General features: G+C 37.0%; 1 protein-coding gene across 1 annotated transcript; it reads left to right on the top strand.

The window, feature by feature from the left end:
* The first annotated feature begins 20,717 nt into the window (after window positions 1–20,717).
* Window positions 20,718–21,356, top strand: LOC132310023 (L-type lectin-domain containing receptor kinase S.1-like). The gene has a single exon (XM_059808263.1). The coding sequence runs from the start codon at window positions 20,718–20,720 to the stop codon at window positions 21,354–21,356; it is 639 nt and encodes a 212-aa protein (XP_059664246.1).
* Window positions 21,357–24,259: the final 2,903 nt, after the last annotated feature.

The raw sequence follows: 24,259 nt of genomic DNA on the forward strand, positions 1-24,259 counted from the left end.
TCATCTATTCAAAAGTTTCTTCCCTCCTCTCTCTCCCTATTAATCTCTGGGGAATTGAAGGGAGGGGAGGAGGAGTTTTTCTTTTTTTTTTTTTTTTTTTTTTTTTTTTTGTTTGAATTATTGGGAGGGGTTCACATGCGTTCCCACATTCCCAAATGGTAAATATTCAGGTAGTTAGGACCCTTTTAAAATAACATAACTTGCTTGTCTTATAAATATTTTGCTTATTTGGTAACTTGTACTTTAAACATATAATTTGGTTTTTCCTCATTTGAAGGTCCAATGGCTACCTTAAAATAGCTCCAATGTCCCATTTTAAATGCTTCACGCTATTTTTGTGCAGGTGAACAATGCTGAAAGAGGTTTCAGTGTGCTTAGTAATGGACCTCTTGATATGCGGATGAATCCTCAGGTTGGACCTGCCAAGTTGATAATTTGCATTTTTACTTCTTTGAGCAAATAGACGTCTTAAGTGCTTTAGTGATATAGAACTGGAAAGTGCGTGCACTAATATTGACCATCTTATGTAGAAGTTGTTTCCTACACTTGAATTCACCTAACTGAAAATAACAACTTTTCTTTTTCCCGCTCTATCTGTTATCACGAAGATTGGAAAATATTATGCGTGAAATTTGTTGGTATGCTGATAAAAAAGATATTAGCATTTGTTTAAGAATTTTATTCTTGTTAGTTTTGTTAATATTTGGACATTGCACAATCTCATTTATTTCCAAATACTTGCCTGTTGCTGTTTATTAGTAGGTTGGGTTGTTCAACACTCAGAATATTAAGATTTCATATTTTTTCTCACCCCTGGTGACTTTTTTTATCCTTCACCGATTGTTTCATGGTTCATTCATGCTGCAGAATGACATTCGTCTTCCATTTTATTATTTTGCTCTGAGTATGAGAGAATTTGATAATGTAAATAGACCCCATTGGGTTAGACTGTTTTCTTAACGTGTGAAATTATAATGATAAGAATAGTTGTCCTTAGATTTTGGTCTGACTTGCAATCTAATCATGCATGGCTTCCTTTTAATATATAGTACTTTCTGCTATTTTCCTCTAGTGTAAGCTTGATTTAGTGTAGATCCATTCATAATATGAAGTTATAGATTATATATTACAGGAATTTTGGTAAATGTGTTGGGGTGAGTTTACCTTGGTTTGTCAAAATTTTTATCTAGTTTAATCTGAAAATTCTATGATCTGAAACTTGGCTAAATTAGAAAATGTCCTTCAATTCAGTAATCAGAGAATAGAAACCATTGCTACGTGCACTAATAAAAGGTTGGACCAGCAAGTGTGGTAATACTGGTTTAAGTTTGAGGGCATTCATTTCATGCAAACAAAGCTTGGGGATATAATTTACCATATCCACCTAACTTCCCATAAAATTTTCTTGCAAGCAAATACAGGAAAATATTGATTTATTGAGAAAGTTTTGTGAATTTACAATGACGCCCTTCATTTCTTTTAAGTTTTATGCATTCCAAGTAATGAAATGGCAATTTACTCAACTTGTAAAATCTTCATGCTAATCAAATGCATGTTGGAATATTTTACTTTCATTCACTTCACTTTCTTTTACTTTTCCTTTCCGGTATTAGTTTCCATCTAACCAAACCGACCCTCCATTTTTGTTGTGGTGGTTTTTTTTTTTTTTTTCTAACAACATTTTCCAACATGAGATTGTTGGTATTGGAATGGAAATTGATGTAGCCAGTTGACATTTATGGTTCCTGTTTGCAGCATCTTCATATATTTATCTCCATTAACTGATTGGAACAGGGCTCTGGCAGGCAAGTTTGAAAGCAGAAGACATATTAAATTGTTGGCCAGATGATGAGGTAGGTCGAATCCTGCGGGATTATGGGGAAGAAAGCAATTGGCGATTTCTTCAGAACAAGATTGTCCAGGCCCGTCAAAGTGGTGGATTGCATTCTACTAGTGAACTAGTAGGCCTTATTCGGAATTCAACGTTTAGGATAAAAGGTGCGTTTCTTCTTGATTTCATTTGTAGTTTTGTTCTGAATTTACCCGCTTACCTCTCTTCTAAAGTTAAAGATACCTTTGTGCGGACATGTCCTGTCTGCTATTGTGATAGCACTCCCTGTTCTCATGAAATTCTCCATATGTAACAATAGGATTTTGATACTTTGACAATGGCTTAAGCTTATAAGGTATAATTTGCACAAATTCATGTATGCCATATCCATGCTTGATCTTTAATTATATAATAAAATTGCAACAGGAGGGAGGCAAGGTTGGATAAAAACCGCAACACGAGTGTTTCAAGCGCTGAGGATAGCTGTTAATGATGAACTTGAAACGCTAAAAGATTCCCTTTATGCTTGTTTTGATTGCCTTGCTCCTCGGGGTAGGCTTGCTGTCATATCTTTCCATAGTTTGGAGGACGGGATTGTGAAACAAACATTTCTCAATATCATTAATGACAAGAAAGACGATGAAAATGGAGATGAAGGTGAAGAAGAGCGGCACACAAGGGATTTGACCAGAATCGATGATGACAGTTCTATAAAAGAAGCATGGATTAGACACACGATACACGGTTGGAAGGGAACCATCCTTACAAGGAGACCTATAACACAACACCATCTGAGGAGGAAGAGAAACTGAACCGACGAAGCAGGAGTGCTAAACCACGGGTGATTAAGAAGGTTTGAAGAAGCATATTGCATTTCAGAGTCACTGATTTGCCAGGAGAAAACTCCTTTCTATGTACATCTGGTGTGTTTTTGTAGTCACACCTACAGAATAATAGCTTGTTGATTGTGATTTTTTTTTGTATTTTGATTCATCATTAATATTGACTCATGTTTTATTTTAGTTGTTGTATTTGATTAATCATTAAGTGTTTTTTTTTTCCCCCTGACAAACACCAGGGCAAGCTGCACAATATGAGCAGGAACACACTCCCTTATCAAAAAAAAAAAAAAAAAAAAAGAAAAAAGAAAAGAAAAGAAAAAAGAGCAAGAACACACTCAAACAATACCATCCTGATTTAGATGCTTTGAAAGGTTGGCAATCTCATGAGTCACTGTATTCCTCTCTCTCCTAACATGAGAAATAGTCACCTCCTTGAACCAACTCAAAGCTTCTTTGACATCAATGCTGAAAGTTCAACCGGAGGAGACTTCACCCCCACAAAACACCCCCCCCCCCCCCCCCCTGCGGCGGCGGCGGCATGGGGTGATTGCGCACAAAACCAAGCATCAACATTGCATCAACAGTCAACTCTAATCTTTCTTTCCTTTGGTGGGCATCCAAAAATTCAGAGAATCGAGAGCAAGCCAGAGCTGCCACTTGCCAAGGAGTCCTTTGCCTATGACAAAAAAAAAAAGAAGAATTACGCGCCTTCCATAAGCCCCAAAAGAAGCAAATCCCATATAAAAGAATTACACGCCTTCTATAAGCCCCAAAAGAAGTAAATCCCATATATTTGACTAGAACTTCCTTAGGCACCACCGGGGACACAAATGGACTCCTTTGAGAATAGGAAGTTCTCCGCCCGTCACAGTCATATAGATGTCAAACATGAGATTTGTCACTAACGATTTTTATTATTATTAGTTTACTTTTAGTTTTTGTTTAGTTTAAAATAAATAAAAAATACTAGCATTTCCTTGTTTCCCTTTCAATCAGACAAAACCAGAAACAACTATTTTTTATTTTATTTTATAAAAATGACTTTTTGAAAGCAAATGCATGATATCAGACTTTTTCACTTCCTCTCACTAACATAGCATTTGGACCAGTAGGAGGGACATTATTTATTTAGTGGTTTAGTTAGTTTTGTGTGTCCCTAGTTTGTCACGATAAAAATAAAAAATTAAAAAAAAAAAAGAAAAAGAAAGAAAAAGGACAAGAGGGGAAAAAATAAATAAAAATATAAAATTATTCAAAGAGTATTATAGTTAAACAAATAAAAGTAAGGAAACGGCAGTCAAATAATATAGAGCCTTTTTCATATAAATAATAAATTATATATATATATATATTTGTCGGGCCTTTCCTCTGTTTTTTTGAGTCATCCCAATTCAATTGCTGCTTGTGAGAACTTCCTTGAATGAATGTGAATCGCAGAAGGTGTCCTAAATGGAATTTTTTGTTTGGCTGTTACTTAATGCCAGTATATACAGAAGGCGTACTTTCCCAATAATACAGAAGGCAAATCTCAAGGGTTGTCTGGTGCCGGTAACAGTAAGTATGAGCTACTAAAATCATAAATACTTGTTAAAGGCCTCAAAGGTGATGTCTTCTAAAGCCCAAGTACAGGACGCAACACAAGGCAAGAGCCTAATTAAAAAGTAAGGCGGGAATAATTAAACTATGCAATATATACTTGACAATATCAAAATAAGGAATATTTTGAACATGTCAAGTCAATAAATTAGCTAAATCAACATATATATATAAATGTTCAAAATATTCTATGGGACACAAATAATAAAAAATCTTTAAAAGTGGAAATTTTGATACATATAAACTAAGAGGACCAGGTAAATAATGCTCATAAATCATTTCATATCCGTTGGCATTAACCAAATTAAATGTCACTATAAATCTGAAACAATTTAAAACTATAATTATGCAAAAATAAATATTCATAATCAAGCACTAAATGCAACTAATCATAAAATTTTGGATTTTGTCAAATATTTCACAAATTTTATGATCCTTTAATTATGACCATGATATGATATTGAGCATTAACTATGATTTGAAAAAAATAAAATAAATCATCTCTAGTTACTCTCTCATTTGAGCACGTCCAATGACCATGACTTTTACAGAAGTGCATCTTTAACGACTATAATCACAACTCAACAATATAAGGTCCATAGAGATTTTTTAGTTTTATTTATTATTATTATGATTATTATTATTATTATTTTAAATTGAACAACTTCTACTTGTCTCTTCTTTACATTTGTCAATCTCTGGGAGCAGGTGTACTGCTAAAAATTTATAGAAGGTGATGATATATACAACACGTGCAATTGACTGAACAATGCCCTTCTATATCCTAGACAAGGAACTGGCATTGTTCTAAACGCGGGAAAGCAAGTGAAATTAATTTCAAGGACCATGATAATCAACCGGAAGTCAAGGCTGATGAAGCATGTGAAGTAAATTAATTTCAGTTTTTGGGAAGTGTTGCGCGTGTGATGGAATATTTAAATTTATTATTAATAAAATAAGTCATTCTGTTTATTACATGGCTTGTTCTACTACTAATTGACATGCATGTTTAGTACATTTAAATTTTAAAATTTTAAAGTATGTGTAATGTTTTTAACTATATATATATATATATGTGTGTGTGTGTTAAAGTTAAAGTTAAATAAAATGTTATTCACCTGTGGGGCCCACATGATTTATAAGCCAATATAATGACTTATTTCTTCTCCTCTGCGTATCAGTTTCTCTCTCATTCCAGAAGCTCTCTGGCCCTTTTTTTTTTCTTTTTATGATTTCAAGCTTCAAGGCTAAATTTCTCTCTCATCTCTTATCGGATTAAGGTGCCGTTTGAGGCAAAACGAAGCTCACGACGAGCTCTACGCATCCATATGAACAATTCCAGATTTGGTGCCCTTCTTGGAGTTCGAAATTCAAGACCCATTTTAAGGGTTTTGTGCAAATTTGAGGTAGGGACACCTTAATCCACTACTTTCTTATTCCATTGTGAGTTATAATCACTTGTTATGCCAAGCATGCTTAATTAGAAGTTAATTGTATCAATGATTATTTTAAATGTTGTCTAGAGAAATTCATGTATTTAAATGTGAGTTGTTTTATGTGTAAAGCATGCTTAAATGTATTTTGATGTATCTTAATGTGTTAATAATTACTTGGGAAATGTTGAACATGTTGAATGTTTAATTTTATGGTGTAGAATTTTAAATGCCATGACATTGAATGTATGGAACATAGATACATGCACATACCATTGGGTTTGCATGAAATGGGAGAAATTGTTCTTGAAATAAATATGGGGAATTTCAGGGAAGTGTTTTTGATGAAATGGTTTTATGCGAAACTCGATCGCTGCGGGGTTACCAACGGGCCGGAGGTTTATATAGCCTAGAGGGGACTAGGGAGTCGCCCTAGCGTGGTTGAGCTAGCTGGGCCCCATAATAACGCCGCGGGGTTACCAAGGGTCAGGGACACTAGCCAATCCTCCTCTCGTGTCGCGGCGGGACTACTAAAGGGCAGGCTGTATTAACAGTTTGGAAATGATGTTTTGGATTATGAAAATGGGGAGCGACACTAGCATGCATTGCATCTCATACCATTGCATTGGATATACTTGACATTGAATCGTTATGCTGTATTATTTCCCGACATTGTATGATCCCTATTTCCCATTGGCCTATGCTTTATTTGGATTCACAAGGACACAAGATGTGTGTCTTAAGTGTCACCTGCTGAGCTTTATGCTCACCCTACTATTTATATTATTTTTTTCAGGTCTTGGAAATGAACTAGTGGACGACAATCCACCTCAAGCTTGAAAATTGTTAGAAGGTTGTTTGTTATTTTGTATTTTAACCGTTCTATGTATATTCGTAGTTGTGGAAATATAACTAAGTTAGTATTCATGGCCTTGTAACTTAAGAACGAACTTATCTTTTGTTTGATGTAAATGAAACTAGTGGAATTATGGTATATGTTTCCATGCAATTGTATCATGTAACGTTGTAAGACAGGGACTTTAAATATTAATCTTGTATTTTGGGACTGTAATTATGATAATTTAGATTAATTGGTGTGTGGATGTTCCACCATGAAAGGAATTATGTTAAGGTATAATGAACGGATGAATGGGATGCTAGATGATTTTATGTGTTTTGTGTATTGGGATAGGTTGTTGAAGGCCCATTTTTAGGGGAGGTTATGCCGAATTTTTTTTAAATTTTGGCATCAGCTAGGGTCGTTACAGATTTGGTATCAGAGCGATGGTTCGAATACCATTAGGACGACGGGTAGAGGCTTGCTTAGGGTTGTCTGGAAAATCATTTGCATTGTTATTTCCTTGTTTGGAAAAGTGTTTTGCTATGTGAAAAAGCATGCTTAACTGCTTACTTGCTTATATGCTTATGTGTTTATATGCTTACATTAATGTGTTCATTGCATAGTATTACATGCTAAATGTTTGTACAGTATGTTTTTGCGTTGGGTTGTTCACGGTTGGACCTTAGTGTTATCGTTATTGAATTGTTTCCTTTGTTTTATAGAACGATGTCACGATGTGAGGAAATCAGCGAAGTTGGCCCTAGACCGACTAGGGGTGATGTTGGCGAGGGCTCCAACTCCAATCCGGAGGAGCTAAATGATGAGGACACACTTCTTAGGGACTTGATTCCCCCGAGAGCTGTCCCCACAAGGAGGGATAATGTTGAAGCACCTGTAGAAGTGGGTGAAGGTTTTGTGGCACTGGAGTTTAATCGTTTGTTGCAAAATGTCGTGAGGGCAACGATTGCTGCTTAGTCGCAGTCGGCACCACAACCTACAGTTCAAGTTGAGGAAACGCCAGCTCAGAAGCGTCTCAAGATTATTAAGGGGTTTTCTCAGCTGATGCCGGTTATGTTTGAGGGCGGTGCGGATCCAATGATAGCAGATGACTACATGGAGCAAGTTGAAACTCAATTGACTTCTATGGATGTGACAGAGGATCATTTGAAGATCATCCTAGCTACTTATAAGTTTGCTAAGAATGCTAAATTATGGTAGAAGTCGGTTACGAGCCGATACAAGGTAGAAGAAATGAGTTGGGACAAGTTCAAGGAATTGTTTTATGAAAAGTATTTTTCACTTTCCAAAAGATGGGAGTTACAAGACCAGTTTCATAACCTTATCTAAGGGAGCATGTCAGTGGCAGAATATGAAAACAAGTTCACTTCACTTTCTCGCTTTGTTCCAGAAATGGTGAGAGATGAAGTTAACAAGACTCGGAAGTTTGTTTCTGGTCTTAATGATCGGATGAGGCCGTTGATCACGGCACAGTTCATTAAGGTTTACTCTGAAGCAGTGGAAAGGGCTTTGATGTTGGAAGCTGATAATAAAGAGAAGGATGCAAGAAGAGAGCAGTTGAAGCAGAAGAGGGGTGCAGGGCCATCTTCAGAAGGATCTTCTTGGAAAAGGAACAGGGGCGGTCCATCTCAGTTTCAGGGACAGCAGTCTGCATGATCTGCTCCTACCACTCCGTTGCCAGCTGGGTCTGATAGGAATGCAGTTGTTTGTTTTTAATGTCAGCAACCTGGGCATTACAAATCCAGTTGTCCTATGAGATTGACTTCAATTTCTTCAGCTCCGAAGGCTTGTTATGGGTGTGGCCAGTAGGGCCATTTGATTCGGGACTGTCCGAGTCAGGGAGCAGGCACCACTAGTGGCAGAGGGTCATGGCAGAGGCCGTTACAATTAGCTAGTTTAATCAGGTTTCAGACCACCGCCGCCACTACCACAGCCTACCTTATCTTCTCAGGGTTCACGACCAGCTAGGAGGGATACTCCTACTATGTCGGCACAACAGTCTGGTGTTCAGATTAGTAGTTCACAGGCACAGGCACCGCAGGGGCGTGTCTTTGCCCTTGCACCAACTGATGCATCTCTTGGATCTTCAGTTCTCCGAGGTATATTTCCAGTGTTTGGTTCTTGAGCCCGTGTTTTGTTTGATTCTGGTGCATCTCATTCTTTCATTTCATCATCATTTGCACTTGCATCGGGGTTAGAGGTCAGTTTTATGGATCGGGCGTTATGTGTTGATACGCCAGTTGGAGTTTCAGTGTCTTTGAGCCAAGTTGTGAGGGACTGTTCCATTGTGATAGCCGGGCGGACTTTTATGTTTGACCTTATCTTCCTAGAAATGACTAGCTTTGATGTCATTCTTGGGATGGATTGGTTAACTTCTTTTCATGCCACGATCGACTGTTTCAGAGGAAGGGTTACAGTTTGCACTCCCGAGGGAGACTGTTTCTTTTTCGTGGGAGATCGGAGTGATTCCCACATTTCATCGTTTTATGAAATTCGTGGACGGAGTCGTGGTGATTACTTTTTGGCTACCCTTATAACCGAAGAGGATGATGTTGTGGAAGAATATTATCCTGCAGTTGTTCGTGATTTTCTGGATGTGTTTCCAGAGGATTTGACAGAGTTGCCTCCACACCGAGAAGTGGAGTTCTCTATTGAGTTAATGCCAGGTACCGCGCCGATTTCTATAGCACCGTATCGTATGGCACCAGTTGAGATGGAGGAATTAAAAAGACAGCTTGATGATTTGAGGATGAAAGGTTTCATCCGACCGAGTATGTCACCATGGAGCGCACCGGTCTTGTTTGCTAAGAAGAAAGATGGTTCTTTAAGGTTGTGCATCGATTATCGGAAGTTGAATCGCGCCACTATCAAGAACAAGTATCCTTTGCCAATGATAGATGATTTATTTGATCAGTTGAGGAGAGCCAGTTGTTTCTCCAAGATTGACTAGAGGTCTGGCTATTATCAGTTGCGGGTTAGGGATGAGGATATCCCGAAGACAGCATTCCGTACACGGTATGGACACTATGAGTTCTTTGTTATGCCTTTTGGCTTGACTAATGCTCCAGCGGCATTCATGGACTTAATGAACCGCGTCTTTTACGATTACTTGGACCAGTTTGTGGTAGTTTTCGTGGATGACATTCTTGTGTATTCACGATCTCGGGAGGAACACGAGATCCATTTAAGTATTGTTTTACAGATTTTGCGGGAGCACCGGTTGTATGCCAAATATGAGAAATGTGAGTTTTGGCTACAAGAGGTGAAGTTTTTGGGACATGTTGTTTCAGAAGGCGGAGTGTCAGTTGATCCATCAAAGATTGAAGCTGTTTTGGATTGGGAGCAACCCAAGAATTTGTTTGAGATCCGTAGTTTTCTTGGTCTAGCAGGTTACTACCAGAGATTTGTGAAAGATTTCTCCCGTTTGGCAGCGTCTATGACCCGTTTAACCCGGAAAGGGATTAAGTTTGCATGGAATGAAGCCTGTGAGTCATCTTTCCAGGAATTGAAGACAAGATTGACTACGGCTCCAGTGTTGGTGATACCTGAGCGTGGCTTGGGTTATGTAATCTATTGTGATGCTTCACGTGATGGTTTAGGGTTTGTGTTGATGCAGGATGGTAGAGCAGTTGCTTATGGGTCTCGACAGTTGAAGACCCACGAGTACAACTACCCTACTCATGATTTGGAGTTGGCGGCAGTTGTGTTTGCTTTGAAGTGTTGGAGACACTACTTGTATGGTGAAAGTTTCGAGGTGTACTCGGATCATAAAAGTCTCAAGTACCTTTTCTCCCAAAAGGACTTGAATAATAGACAGAGAAGATGGGTTGAATTCTTGGAAGATTATAATTTTGACTTGCAGTATCATCCAGGCAAGGCAAATGTGGTAGCAGATGCCTTAAGCCGAAAATCTCGTGGAACTTTGGCCTGTCTGGCTATTCGGAAGTGGAAGATGCTTAAGGATTTGGCAGAGATGGGATTGTATTGTTTTGATGACGATGTTGACAGCGAGCCGGCATTCTTGTTTAGTCTTATGGCTCAGCCTACTCTTGTTGTACGAGTGATTGAGTCACAGAGACAGGACCCGGATTTAGATGCCATTCACGCTTTGATCTCTAGTGGTGAGACAGTGAAATATTGGGCCTTGTATGCAGATGGGGGTCTACGGTTCAGGGGTTTGTTGGTGGTTCCTACTGTTTGTTGTGAGGACGTCTTACGGGAGTTTCACACTTCCCGCTTTGCAGTTTATCCAGGTGGTACCAAGATGTATCAAAATTTGAGACGTCAGTATCGGTGGAACGGGATGAAAAAAGATGTTGCACAGTTTGTGGTTAGATGCCTTACCTATCAACAGGTGAAGGCCGAGCATTAGAGACCAGCCGATTTGTTACAACCATTACCTGTAACGCAATGGAAATGGGAGCATATTGCTATGGATTTTGTGACAGGTCTTCCAAGGTCACGAAGGGGCAATGAGTCTGTATGGGTCATCATTGACAGATTGACTAAGAGGGCTTACTTTTTGCCTATTAAGGCAACAGATGATGCAGAAAAGCTTGGTGTTCTTTATGTGAAGGAGATTGTAAGGTTGCATGGAGTTCCAACAACCATTGTTTCAGATAGGGATGCTAAGTTCACTTCGAAGTTTTGGGAAGGACTTCAAGCAGCGTTTGGCTCAGCGTTGCACCTGAGTACGGCATTCCATCCACAGACTGACGGTCAGTCAGAGCGTACTATCCAGATTTTGGAGGATATGCTTCGGGCATGTGTGCTTGACTTGGGTGGTAGTTGGGAGGATCACTTTCCACTTATTGAATTTGCCTACAACAACAGTTATCAGGCGAGCATTCAGATGGCTCCATTTGAGGCGTTGTATGGTAGACCTTGTAGGTCTCCTGTTTGTTGGACTGAGGTAGGTGAGACAGCCGCCTTAGGACCTGACATTGTACTCGAGACTACTAAGAAGATTAAGTTGATAAGACAGAGGTTACTTACAGCTCAGAGCTGACAGAAGAGTTATGCGGATAAGCGGAGACGGTCGTTATCCTTTGAGGTGGAAGACCACGTTTTTCTTCGGGTTTCTCCACGGAAGGGATTGATGAGATTCGGGAAAAGTGGCAAGTTGTCTCCACGATTCATTGGACCATTTGAGATTTTGGACCGTGTAGGAGAGGTTGCCTACAGACTTGCTTTGCCACCACAGTTGGATAGGGTCCATAATGTTTTTCATGTATCGATATTACGGAAATACGAGCCAGATCCATCTCACATTTTGAGTTGGGTTAATGTAGACATTGATGAGGATGTTCCCTACGAGGAAGGACCAGTTCAGATTCTTGACACACAACAAAAGGTGTTGAGGAACAAGACGATACCAATGGTGAAAGTCCTTTGGAGACACCACGGAGTCGAGGAGACTACTTGGGAGCTCGAACAGGAGGTTCGCTCCAAGTATCCAGAGTTGTTTTCTTCTCCAGGTATGTCTTGATTTCGGGGACGAAATCTTTTAAAGTTAGGGAGAATGTAATGTTTTTAACTATATATATATATATATATATGTTAAAGTTAAAGTTAAATAAAATGTTATTCACCTGTGGGGCCCACATGATTTATAAGCCACTATAATGACTTATTTCTTCTCCTCTGCGTATCAGTTTCTCTCTCATTCCAGAAGCTTTCTGGGCTTTTTTTTTCTTTTTATGGTTTCAAGCTTCAAGACTTAATTTCTCTCTCATCTCTTATCGGATTAAGGTGCCGTTTGAGGCAAAACAAAGCTCACGACGAGCTTTACGCATCCATACGAACAATTCCATATTTGGTGCCCTTTTTGGAGTTCGAAATTCAAGACCCATTTTAAGGGTTTTGTGCAAATTTGAGGTAGGGACACCTTAATCCACTACCTTCTTGTTCCATTGTGAGTTATAATCACTTGTTATGCCAAACATGCTTAATTAGAAGTTAATTGTATCAATGATTATTTTAAGTGTTGTCTAGAGAAATTCATGTATTTGAATGTGGGTTGTTTTATGTGTAAAGCATGTTTAAATGTATTTTGATGTATCTTAATGTGTTAATAATTACTTGGGAGATGTTGAACATGTTGAATGTTTAATTTTATGGTGTAGAATTTTAAATGCCATGACATTGAATGTATGGAACATAGATACATGCACATACCATTGGGTTTGCATGAAATGGGAGAAATTGTTCTTGAAATAAATATGGGGAATTTCAGGGAAGTGTTTTTGATGAAATGGTTTTATGCGAAACCCGGTCGCTGCGAGGTTACCAACGGGCCGGAGGTTTATATAGCCTAGAGGGGACTAGGGAGTCGCCCTAGCGTGGTTGAGCTAGTTGGGCCCCATAATGACGCCGCGGGGTTACCAATGGTCAGGGACACTAGCCAATCCTTCTCTCGTGTCGCGGCGAGGCTACCAAAGGGCGGGCTGTATTAACAGTTTGGAAATGATGTTTTGGATTATGAAAATGGGGAGCGACACTAGCATGCATTGCATCTCATACCATTGCATTAGATATACTTGACATTGAATCGTTATGCTGTATTATTTCCCGACATTATATGATCCCCATTTCCCATTGGCCTATGCTTTGTTTGGATTCACAAGGACACAAGATATGTGTCTTAAGTGTCACCTGCTGAGCTTTATGCTCACCCTACTATTTATATTATTTTTTTCAGGTCTTGGAAATGAACTAGTGGACGACAATCCACCTCAAGCTTGAAAATTATTAGAAAGTTGTTTGCTATTTTGTATTTTGACCGTTCTATGTATATTCGTAGTTGTGGAAATGTAACTAAGTTAGTATTCATGGCCTTATAACTTAAAGAACGAACTTATCTTTTGTTTGATGTAAATGAAACTAGTGGAATTATGGTATATGTTTCCATGTAATTGTATCATGTAACGCTATAAGACAGGGACTTTAAATATCAATCTTGTATTTTGGGACTGTAATTATGATAATTTAGATTAATTGGTGTGTGGATGTTCCACCATGAAAGGAATTATGTTAAGGTATAATGAACGGATGAATGGGATGCTAGATGATTTTATGTGTTTTGTGTATTGGGACAGGTTGTTGAAGGCCCATTTTTAGGGGAGGTTATGCCGATTTTTTTTAAAATTTTGGCATCAGCTAGGGTCGTTACAGTATATGTATTTGATATGGTTTAATTTGCAATTATAAATGTGAAATTTGTATTGAAGTAAAAATGATTAATAAATCTTTTCCTAAGGTTGATCGAAAGTCATAATTATTAGAACACGAAATAGTACATCACAAATAAAAATCCTTTGTAAGGATAGTGAATATTGTGAAGAACATGGAATTCCAAAACTCGGATTGTGAAATGTTAAGAGAAAATCAAATTAAACATCCTTAAAACTTGAGCCATTTTTTTTTTTTTTAATTTTGGGTTAAATGTAGAATATGTTCGGCAGCCCTCAACTTTAATCCCTTCTTGCGAAAAAAAAAAACTTTAATCCCTTCCTCCTAGGAATAATGTATATATTTTTTCCTTCTTTTATACAAGGCACAAATGCCAATGAAAGAATTTGAATCAATGTAAATTGGTCCGTCCGAGAAATTATTAGATGGTCCTGATCTATTTGACACTTGGTGGACTAATTCAATGAAAGCCCTACGATCATGAAACTTTGTAATTTATTAATGGGGAAAAATCGCATAACCCCCCTCTACTATTATTTTCGATCAAATTGCCCCCACTAAAATTAAACGCTCCCCTCAATTATAAATCGTCATCACATTGCCCCCTTTCCGTTCAACCCGTTAACCTGGCGATTGAGTAGTAGCGCGTGACCAACACGTGCTTATCAAAAAAAAAAAATTCCCTGAAATACCCCTTCCTTGTCCTCTTCTGTGTTATATTATATATATAAGAGTGTGTTGTGTACTGTATATATATAAGCGTGTGTTGTGTACAAAGGAAATGGACAAATATACCCATATAATATAATCTGAAATTTAAATACAAAATAATTGTTATTTTGTAGCCATCATCATTAGTCCAAAAACATCAAAACCTAAAACTCCAGTTATCAAAACCCTAATTCCTCTAACCCCAAGTCTGACACCATCTGTTCCATTGAAGCCACAGAATTAAACTCACTAATTGAAGACCCTAACCCTAGATTGAATTGAACTAAATCGAATCGAATTGAATTAAATTGAAGTTCTCGAATTCCAGAATGAAAAGAGAGAAAGTGGGAGAAGGAGAGAGAGAAAAAAATACTCTAATACCCAGTTGGAGATTTAACATTAAATCGTAATTTTTATGCCTTTTTTATATCGTCTGACCAGGTTTCTTCAACAAATAGGGGTGACCACATGCACCACGGCTTCTACAACCCCAATGCCACCGTCTCTGTCTCAAACTGAAACTCTCCAATTTGCCGAAAATTATATATATATATATATATATATATATATACAAATTATATATAGCGAATATATAGAACTCTGTTACAGATGAATCATTGCGCCGAGAGAGAACATCAAAGTCCAGAGCTTCAATAGTCAATGATTTAATTAAGATTTATTTCATGATTATCTCAGTTTGTGTATATGAAAAATATTAGATTTTCTTGCAACCATGGCCGTCACTAAAATTGGTGGAAACAGAGCGATGAGGTGGAGTGATTTGTGCCGGAATCGACTGGAAATCAATCTCCGACCAAATTCCGGCATACATCATCTCCCTTGCTAATCTCAAAAATTTTGACCTTTTTCAGAAACTAATTAACAATCGCACAGCGGCACACCCTTCGCAAAATTGAAGGAATGACCGATACAATATCAATATATATATATATACAGAGAGATAAACGATTGAGAGAGAATCATGTAAGTTGATATCTCTTATATATACATATACAGAGATAGCAGAGAAGACTTGTATCCCCCCCCTCTCTCTCTCTCTAAAAATACCCATGAAAAAAAAAAATATCATATGTATTCTATTGCGATTCTGAAGAAGACCCACAATTGAAGACATTAATTAACTCTCTATCATCTGTATTCATATTGTGATTCGATCTCCTCGGGAAATTTGATATTTTCCTCAATCTGATTGCTTCTGACTGTAATCCAATCTTTGTCCCACCAATCAGACACCTGATTATGTCTGCCGGAAGATCGGAAGAGGAACCCATGTGGTTCAGATTCCGGTGAGGTTTCAAGTCTTCCGACAAAGGGTTGAAATGGGTGGGTTGTTATAATACGACGGCGTTTTGTTGCCTCTAAATAATACATTTCTTTTGTATTTAAATTTCATACAATATTATGGGGGGTATAGTTGTCATTTCACGACAGGTTAACGAGTTTGAACGGAAATGGGGCAATGTGATGACGGTTTATAGTTGAGGGGGGCGTTTAATTTTAGTGGGAGCAATTTGATCGAAAATAAAAATAGAGGGGGGTTATGCGATTTTTTCCCCTTTATTAATACATTCTTATGGGGTCATTTTCTCAATCCGAAAGTCGGTATTTAATTGGTCCACTAAATGTTAATGGATCAAAATCGGAACCATCTAATAATTTATCCGTCCAAAGGCACTTCCTTCTCATATAAACAAACATATATACAGAAACCTGCTACGAAAATATATTAATGATGCTAATCAGCTGAAGGCTTTTCCCTTCCAACTGAAACCATACCCACTTTCCATTAGTTTAATTAATCATAGTAGAAGAACCTAACACCACTCCAATTAATTAATTTTAAAAAATTAAAATGAAATAATAAATCTGGGGATGAGCAAAACCTAGAGATGATGCACTAATAAACATAACCAATAATTCACAAAGTGCTCACAATAATGATTCATGCCATGTTCAGTGTACCATATAACAATATGCCAAGTACCAAGCCATACCACCACCATACTTAACAGGACATGCTAAAGCAAAACACAAATTAAGGATTAAGAAAATTAGTACACTCCCATTTTACCAAATTTTCAAAGCTACTCCAAATCTAGACTTCCGAACCTTAGCTGCGTAGTCCGTCCAGTTGAACAAATTTAACTGTTGCACCTTTGCAAAATCCCACTTTTAAATCTAAGTTGAAGAAGAAGAATGGCTAGGGTTTTCGTTTCTCTCTCTCCATTCCACGCAAAACACTTTTATCCCTATTTTAAAAAATGTGTAAAAAATATCGATAATCTTTTCACATTGTGCAAAAATATCCCCTCTGACATAAATTAGTATTGTAATACCCATTTTACTCTTTCACTCTTCCGAAAATGCCTATGGGGTATATATATTACTAATCTCATAGTACAAGGGTGTTATGTGCACATTACCATATATATATATATATATATATATAAAACTTTTTTCTCTATATATATCTCTAAACATTTTTTATAAAAAAAACTTTGAGAATTTGTAGAATAAGAATTTGAATTTTTTGAGATTCCAGTTTACTATTTTTTACTATTTTATTTATTTATTTTTTGTACCAACACCGTTAAAAAAAAAAATTCCAATTTTCGAAATTTGGAATAATTTTGTTTTCTTTAGTTTATACTTTATTTTTATCTTTATGTTTACTTTTCTTTTATACTCTTATACTTTTCTTTTATATTTTTATCTTTACATGTCCATTACTGATAAGCGCTGAAAAGTGCGCATTTAAACCCCTTAATCTTGAATATTCTAGGACCTTATTTTATATTATTTTTCCTTTTTAAGCTAATTTCATATTATTTCCCTTTTCAGGCACTTATCCCCAAAATAAGTCAATTCAGCTGAATCAGAGTATTTAAAGAAGCAATCTTGAGTATAGTGGAAGAAATGAGCAAAGTAGTGAAAATTCTTTTGCGATCGATGGGACCAAGCTATGATCGATCACAATGTGATCGTTCCAACCCTGTCATGATGGATCGAACCTTTTGTCCTTATCCTCAAGAAAATTTCTTATTCGATCGATCCAACCTTTCATTCGATCGATCGAACCGTTGATCTTATCCTCACCTACCACTTTTATCCTTTTCCCAAAACTATTTCAGCCTTGTCCTTATCCAAAAAGTGTTCTGATCGATCAGAGCAACCATGTGATCGATCGAACTGCCTCAAATTATGTAATACCCCTAATTTTAAAATGATAGTTCTAGTATTTTTAATTAAGTATTATGTTGCATTTTTAGTTATTTAATTATTTATTTGTGTGATATTTGAATTAATTGACTTTATATTTTTTTAATTGAATAAATGGACTTAATTGTCATTATTTGAATTGGTTGCATTAATTACATTATTGGATTTAACTTGTTTGATGGTGTGTCCTTAAGTGGTTTTTATAATTGTCTAATTATGTAATTAAGTTAAATAAGTTTTTTTTATTTTTATTATTTTTATTTTTATATTACGTTAATTACTTACAGTCTTTTGGAAGTCATGTATGTAGAGCCGTAAATTATAACTTAGGTACCGTATATTATAATTTAAGTTTTGTTCTATGGGCCGACTAGGATTTAATTAGGGTTTTTACTCTAATTATACATGGACTGGGGTTCTGTTTTAGCATATATATAGAATAGAATGGTCTGCTCGGGTTAGCAAAACTTTTTTTTCACGTACCTGGGATATTGAGAGAAAATAGAGTAAGGTTGTGAGAAGAACAGAGAGGGTACAGTCGGGATTTCGGCTGTGGATCACCCGACGGACCTAGGAGAAGGCAAGGTGGAATAATAGGAGGTTGAGTTGACAGTAGACAAATGTCGTCGGAAAAGCTTAGAAGGATGGCGACAAGGTTTTGGTTACAAAACTGTACAGGCAAGTTCTATTATGTCTCTCTCCCTTTGGCATGTGTTCTGTGCATCATTAGATGATCTCTATGATCTTAATTGGATATTAATTAAATATTACATACTTAACAAATGATAAATTACTCGTCTGTATGTATTTAGCTTAAACTGAAATGGTTTCTGAAAGTTGAACTATATTGCCTTTTGTTAAAACGTAATTAAATCAGCAATAGTTTTTATAGTTCTTTTTGATACAAACTGGTTGGAATGAATAACTGGGATATTATTGGATGCATATTAGACTCCTAAAGTCAATATAAATGAAGAACAGAGGGGTTGGAGTCAGCCAAAAACGATGTAGACGAAGCAAGAAGGAGTAGCGCTCTCAGAGAGTGGGAGAGAGCCGGCTCCAGGAGTTGGAAGCAGGCTCCCCTCTTCACAAAGCCGGCTCCAAGGTTATGGGAGCTGGTTCTAGGCTAGTTAGAGCCTACTCCATGGTTTTAAAAGCAGGCTCTGTGATCTTGTGGTGTACTGGAGCTTGGTTGCGCACTGTTTGGTTCAAATTAGGTTGTTCTGAGCTATGTTTGGGCTATTGGGATGGTTTAAAACATTAATTCATGGAGTATTAAAGCCCTAGGATGCATCAATTTATTTATATGTTAATGTTTTAAAAAAATAGGAAAGTATAAGACAAGTCGCATGCTGTTCACGGACGTACGGATACGAAGGATTTAATTGCTCAAACTGTGTTTAGCAATTAAATGGATTTAAACATGGATTCCAAATATTATACCATGCTATATTAGAGCCACATTTAAGAAACTAATGTCTTTGTGCTCATGGATTTAACCGTAGGAAAGTATACAACGGTGCAGACTGTTAACGGATGGAAGGAGTTTAATTGTCTAATTTAATTTTAACAATTTAACGGAATCTATATTTGATTATAAATCTTATTTTGGTTGCATGCTAGGGTCATATATTTATTAAGTTTGATCTGTGCATACCTTGGATGTTAATGGTTGAAATATTAAATTCTTCTCTGCAATATATGGATTTAAGCTTGGGATTTTAATTGCCGTAATATTAAGCACTACTCTGCAATTATTTGGATTATGGTTTGGACTTAAATTGCTGAACTACTACTTAGGTTCTGTCAATTTTATGGTTGTTGGCCTGGAGTTAATTGAAGAATTAATTATATATTTTATGTCAATTACCTGGATGGATGCTGGATTTTAAATTGGCAAACAATTAAACTTGGTCTTGTTAATTACATTGTTATTAGTATGGATATTTAGTTGATGAACTATTTCAAATCTGTATTTATCAACTATGTGGATTAGATGGACTTTATTTGATGTACTGCTTAAAATGTTGTATCATTTACGGATCATTTGCATGGTATACACCGGTATGGGACGGTGGCAAACGGAGGGACAGATTAGGTCATAACGCTAATTCCTATCCATTCATACATATGGAATGGATTAACTAAAACTGTTACATCCTACATGGTTTCATATCCTGTCAACTAAAACAGTTGAATGACATATTGGATGGTTGTTTATATTTCTGTAATAGGAATGATAGGAATTTAATTAAAACATTTAAATCCTAATTATGTGTCGTGTCTAGACGACGAACAGTTGCCCGACACAACATATTATTTGCAGGGAATTTATATACATATAATTTATGTTAGTCTGTGCGGTTGAACAAGCTGAATGACTAACTAGGTTTCTTATGGATGGATAGGATCGGACTTTAAATATATATTTATGGTACCGCGGTATGAACTTGAGTCTTAGGATCGTCGGTTAGGGAGCATATATGCAGTAGGATGCGTAGCTGGCTATGCTGGTTGAGGTATATGTAATACCCCTACTTTTAAAAGGATAGTCTCAGCATTTTAATTTTTATTTTAGGGCAAATTTCGTAAAACCCCCAAAACTATCAATAAGTGATCATAAAACCCCAACTAGTTTTTAAAACCCCCAATAATATAATAAAGTTATCATTTTACCCCAACTTTGTTAATTGGGACCGTTAACCCAGCGCGTGGTTAACAATTGCTTTGACAATTTGACTTTTGTGACGAAAATACCCCTACTATCACATGTGCCAAACAAGTTATGTGTATTTAAATCTGTTATACCGAAAATAGCCCCAACTATGTAATAGATAAACCCACCAAAGTTAACTTCACGTTTTACCAAAGTTAACTTCACTATGAATTTACCGGTTTTTAAATTTCAATCATCGTCCTCTTCGCTCTCTCCCGGAGCTATTGCCGGAATTACAATTACATCTGTTGTATTCATTGTTTGCCTATCTAGGTTTTACTGATTTTAGCGAAAGACTATGAAAGAAGAAGATGATGAGATTGAAGATTGGGAGCTCGAATACTGGCCGCACAGATATTCATACGAAGAGCTTAGTGAGGCCACCAATGGCTTCTCCAAAGATGAGCTTCTCGGGACTGGTGGGTTTGGCAAAGTATACAAAGCAACACTACCCAACAACACAGTCGTCGCCGTGAAGTGCGTGAACCACTATTCGAAGCAGGGTTTGAAAGAATTCATGGCGGAGATTTCGAGTATAGGTCATCTTCAATGCAAGAACTTGGTTCAAATGCGAGGTTGGTGTCAAAAGGGCAACGAATTGATGCTCGTGTACGATTATATGCCGAATGGTAGCCTGAATCGATGGATATTCGACAAACCCAAGACGCTTTTGGGTTGGGATGATCGGAGAAAAATTCTCGCCGATGTTGTAGAGGGCTTGAACTATCTCTACCATGGTTGGGACCAAGTGGTGATTCACAGAGACATTAAGTGGAGTAATATTTTGTTGGGGTCTGACATGAGAGGTCGGTTGGGTGATTTTGGTCTAGCGAAGTTGTATACACAAGGGGAGGTGCCGAACACGACGAGAGTGGTGGGGACTTTGGGATATTTGGCGCCGGAGCAAAAATATACAGAAATTTGCCCTAAAGGATGAGAAATTATTGTATGAGGCAGCACCATTCCAAGTCACAGTCGCTATCGCCGGCGAGCCCTCTCAGGTAATTGCAGATTCCCTCCCCATTCCAGTTCACCGTACTCCAAATTCGCCTATTTGACTGCAAACCAATAAATCTTCGAAGCCACTTACAGAGTGATGAAGATTCACATCGTCGATTTTGGGATCGGGCGATGGCGGAGCTAAACTACGAAGCCAATGATCAGCGTTGAACAGAGATCGGCGTTGGTGACCATAGGGGAAGACTCCAGTGAAGGCGACAATGGTTCATACAATAATTTGTCCTAAAGGATAGTATTGGCACTAAACGTGGTCGTTTTGACCTAAAGGATAGTATTGTAATTTCAAAAATATGATTTTTTAGTTTTTAAAATAAAAGGGAATATAATAAGGGTAATTTAGTCATTTCACATACCCTTAACCCCCAATTGACAGAGTTGGGGTAAAATGATAACTTTATTATATTATTGGGGGTTTTAAAAAGTGGTTGGGGTTTTATGATCACTTATTGATAGTTTTGGGGGTTTTACGAAATTTGCCCTTTATTTTATTGTTTGTTTTTTTTTGGTTAATTGCTAATTTTTGGTTGTTTAATTATTTATTTGTGTTTATTAATTGATATTTGACTTAAATTGATATTTAATGGTTTTTTGTGCATTGTTTGGTTTATTTAAGTTATTAATTGTTGTGTGCTATTTTCGTAAATTATTAATTGTATTATTCTATTTGTAATTCACTGTTTTAAGATTAGGTTATTAAATTAGTGTAATTATTGTAATTAAGTTACGTGAGTTTTTTTTTTCAAATACATTAATTTACTTACGGTTATTTTGGACGTCACCTAAGTGTAGCCGACATAAATTTTAAACGGAGGTTTTGTTATATGGGCCGAGTTAGGGCTCTGTCTCTAATAGTACAAGGATTAGGGTTTTGGGGTTAAGCTTATAAATATACCATTATACTTTAAGTCTAGGGTTTACGATTATAACACTTAGCTCATAGACGTAAACTGAGTTTTGTAAAAATAGATGGTTGAGAACAGAGCACTTTAAGGTCTATCAAGGAGAAGAATAGGGAGGACCAAGGGGGTGTGGTGGTGGACTATCTAGAACCAGAGGAGGCTTGACAGTGGTTCAGTGTTGCCGGAACAGTGGACACGACGCCGAGATTTCATAACTGAAATCATAGGCCAGTTCTTTTCTTTCTCCTTCCCGTTGGACTGTGTTCTGTGCACCTAGATATGCTCTAGGGTTTAATGGATCAATAACTGAATCGTGCATGTTTTTATATGTCAATTTAATCATATGTATGCTCTAAATAAATTTCGTAATGGTTTCTGCAAGTTTGGTTACAGTAATTGTTTTCTTAAGCATGTTTTAATCGGTAAGTGATAAAGAAGTTTAATGACGTAAACTGGACTGACTAATGAATTTGGATGATACTGGACACACTTAGGACATCTAGGTTTAGGTTTAAAATAAACAAAAAGGGTTGGCAACGGCCGGAGACAAAGAAGAAGGTCGCAGAAATTGCAGACGCAGCAGACGGCTCTCAGAGAGGGAGACTTATTATAAGACTTATTTTAAATGCATGATAAGGTCATTTATTTATTAGTTTTGATCTATGCATGCTCTAGATGCTAATTGTCAGAATACCTATATTTTTCTGCAATTACATGGTTTATTGTTTGGATTTCAATTGCTAGAATATTAAATATTTTCCTGCAATTATTTGGAGTATGGTTTGGATTGTAAATTACTAAAAATCTATTTATGTGTTGTAATTTACATGGATATGGAGGAATGTATGCACCGGTATGGGACGGTGGCATACTAGGGATGGTTTAACTCAAAACGCTAAGACCTAACCTACCGGATTAAAGGAATGGATTATAAAACATTGAATCCTAAATTGTGTTTAAGTCAGATCAACTGACTAAGTTGAATGACTTCCTAGTTTAGTTGGTTGCAGTCAAGTCATATCAGCTGAATAAGTTGAGTGACTATCTGGACTGTGTTTTGTATGTCTCCTCAATGAATAATTGAATGATATACTCTGGATTTGGACAGACTTTAGATATATGGTTATGGTACCACGAGATAAGCTTGAGTCTCAGGCTCGTTGGTTAGGGTGCGTATATGCAGTGGATGCGTAGCTGGATATAGTAGGTAGGTGTACCCTATTAGGTCTAGGTACTCATGCCTACCTTTGGGTACATTTTCGCATGTTGCCTTCTATTCAGATTGAGACCCCTATTATAGTCCAATGAATGTCCCTTAGTGTGGATATATATATATATATATATGTATGGACTAAATAGATATTGTGAGGTATCAAGGGTATATCTGCATATCGGGTCACTGTATGGATTGCAGTTAGATTAGAACTTGTTCGTGGGCCTGACCCACTCCTTTATTCTTTTCAGGTACAGGACAGTTCCAGCCTGAGAGCTTGATCGTGCTAGTTGAGGACAGTTTCTCATTCATCGAATTACGTAGGATTTCTTTTTATGATCTAGCTTAGTTTTATTTTTTAGTTAAGTTGACATTTTTATTTAGGGGTCCACTAGATGGATTCCTAAGTTGTACTCATGGAGGTTTTGGATTTGGAGTATTTTTATTCAGTTTTATTTGGAGGATTTTATATTTTTTATTTTCTTTCAGCTTTGTAATTTAAATTCTTAAATCTTTATATTCTGTGTTTGCTTTAAAATACTTTAATTGTTTGATATTCCCTCGGGTTTGGGCCTGGGCCTGGGCCTGATCAACCCGTGTCTCGGATCCGAGGGTATCACAGTATACCCTGTTAGGCTTAGGTAATCATGCCCACTCAGGTGCGTTTTGCATGTTGCCTTCTATTCAGGTTGAGACCCTCGTCATAGT

Source organism: Cornus florida, unplaced genomic scaffold (assembly GCF_030987335.1).
Source record: "Cornus florida cultivar Cherokee Brave unplaced genomic scaffold, ASM3098733v1 CherokeeBrave_3.0.0_Hap2_Chr05, whole genome shotgun sequence".
Taxonomy (NCBI): Eukaryota; Viridiplantae; Streptophyta; class Magnoliopsida; order Cornales; family Cornaceae; genus Cornus; species Cornus florida.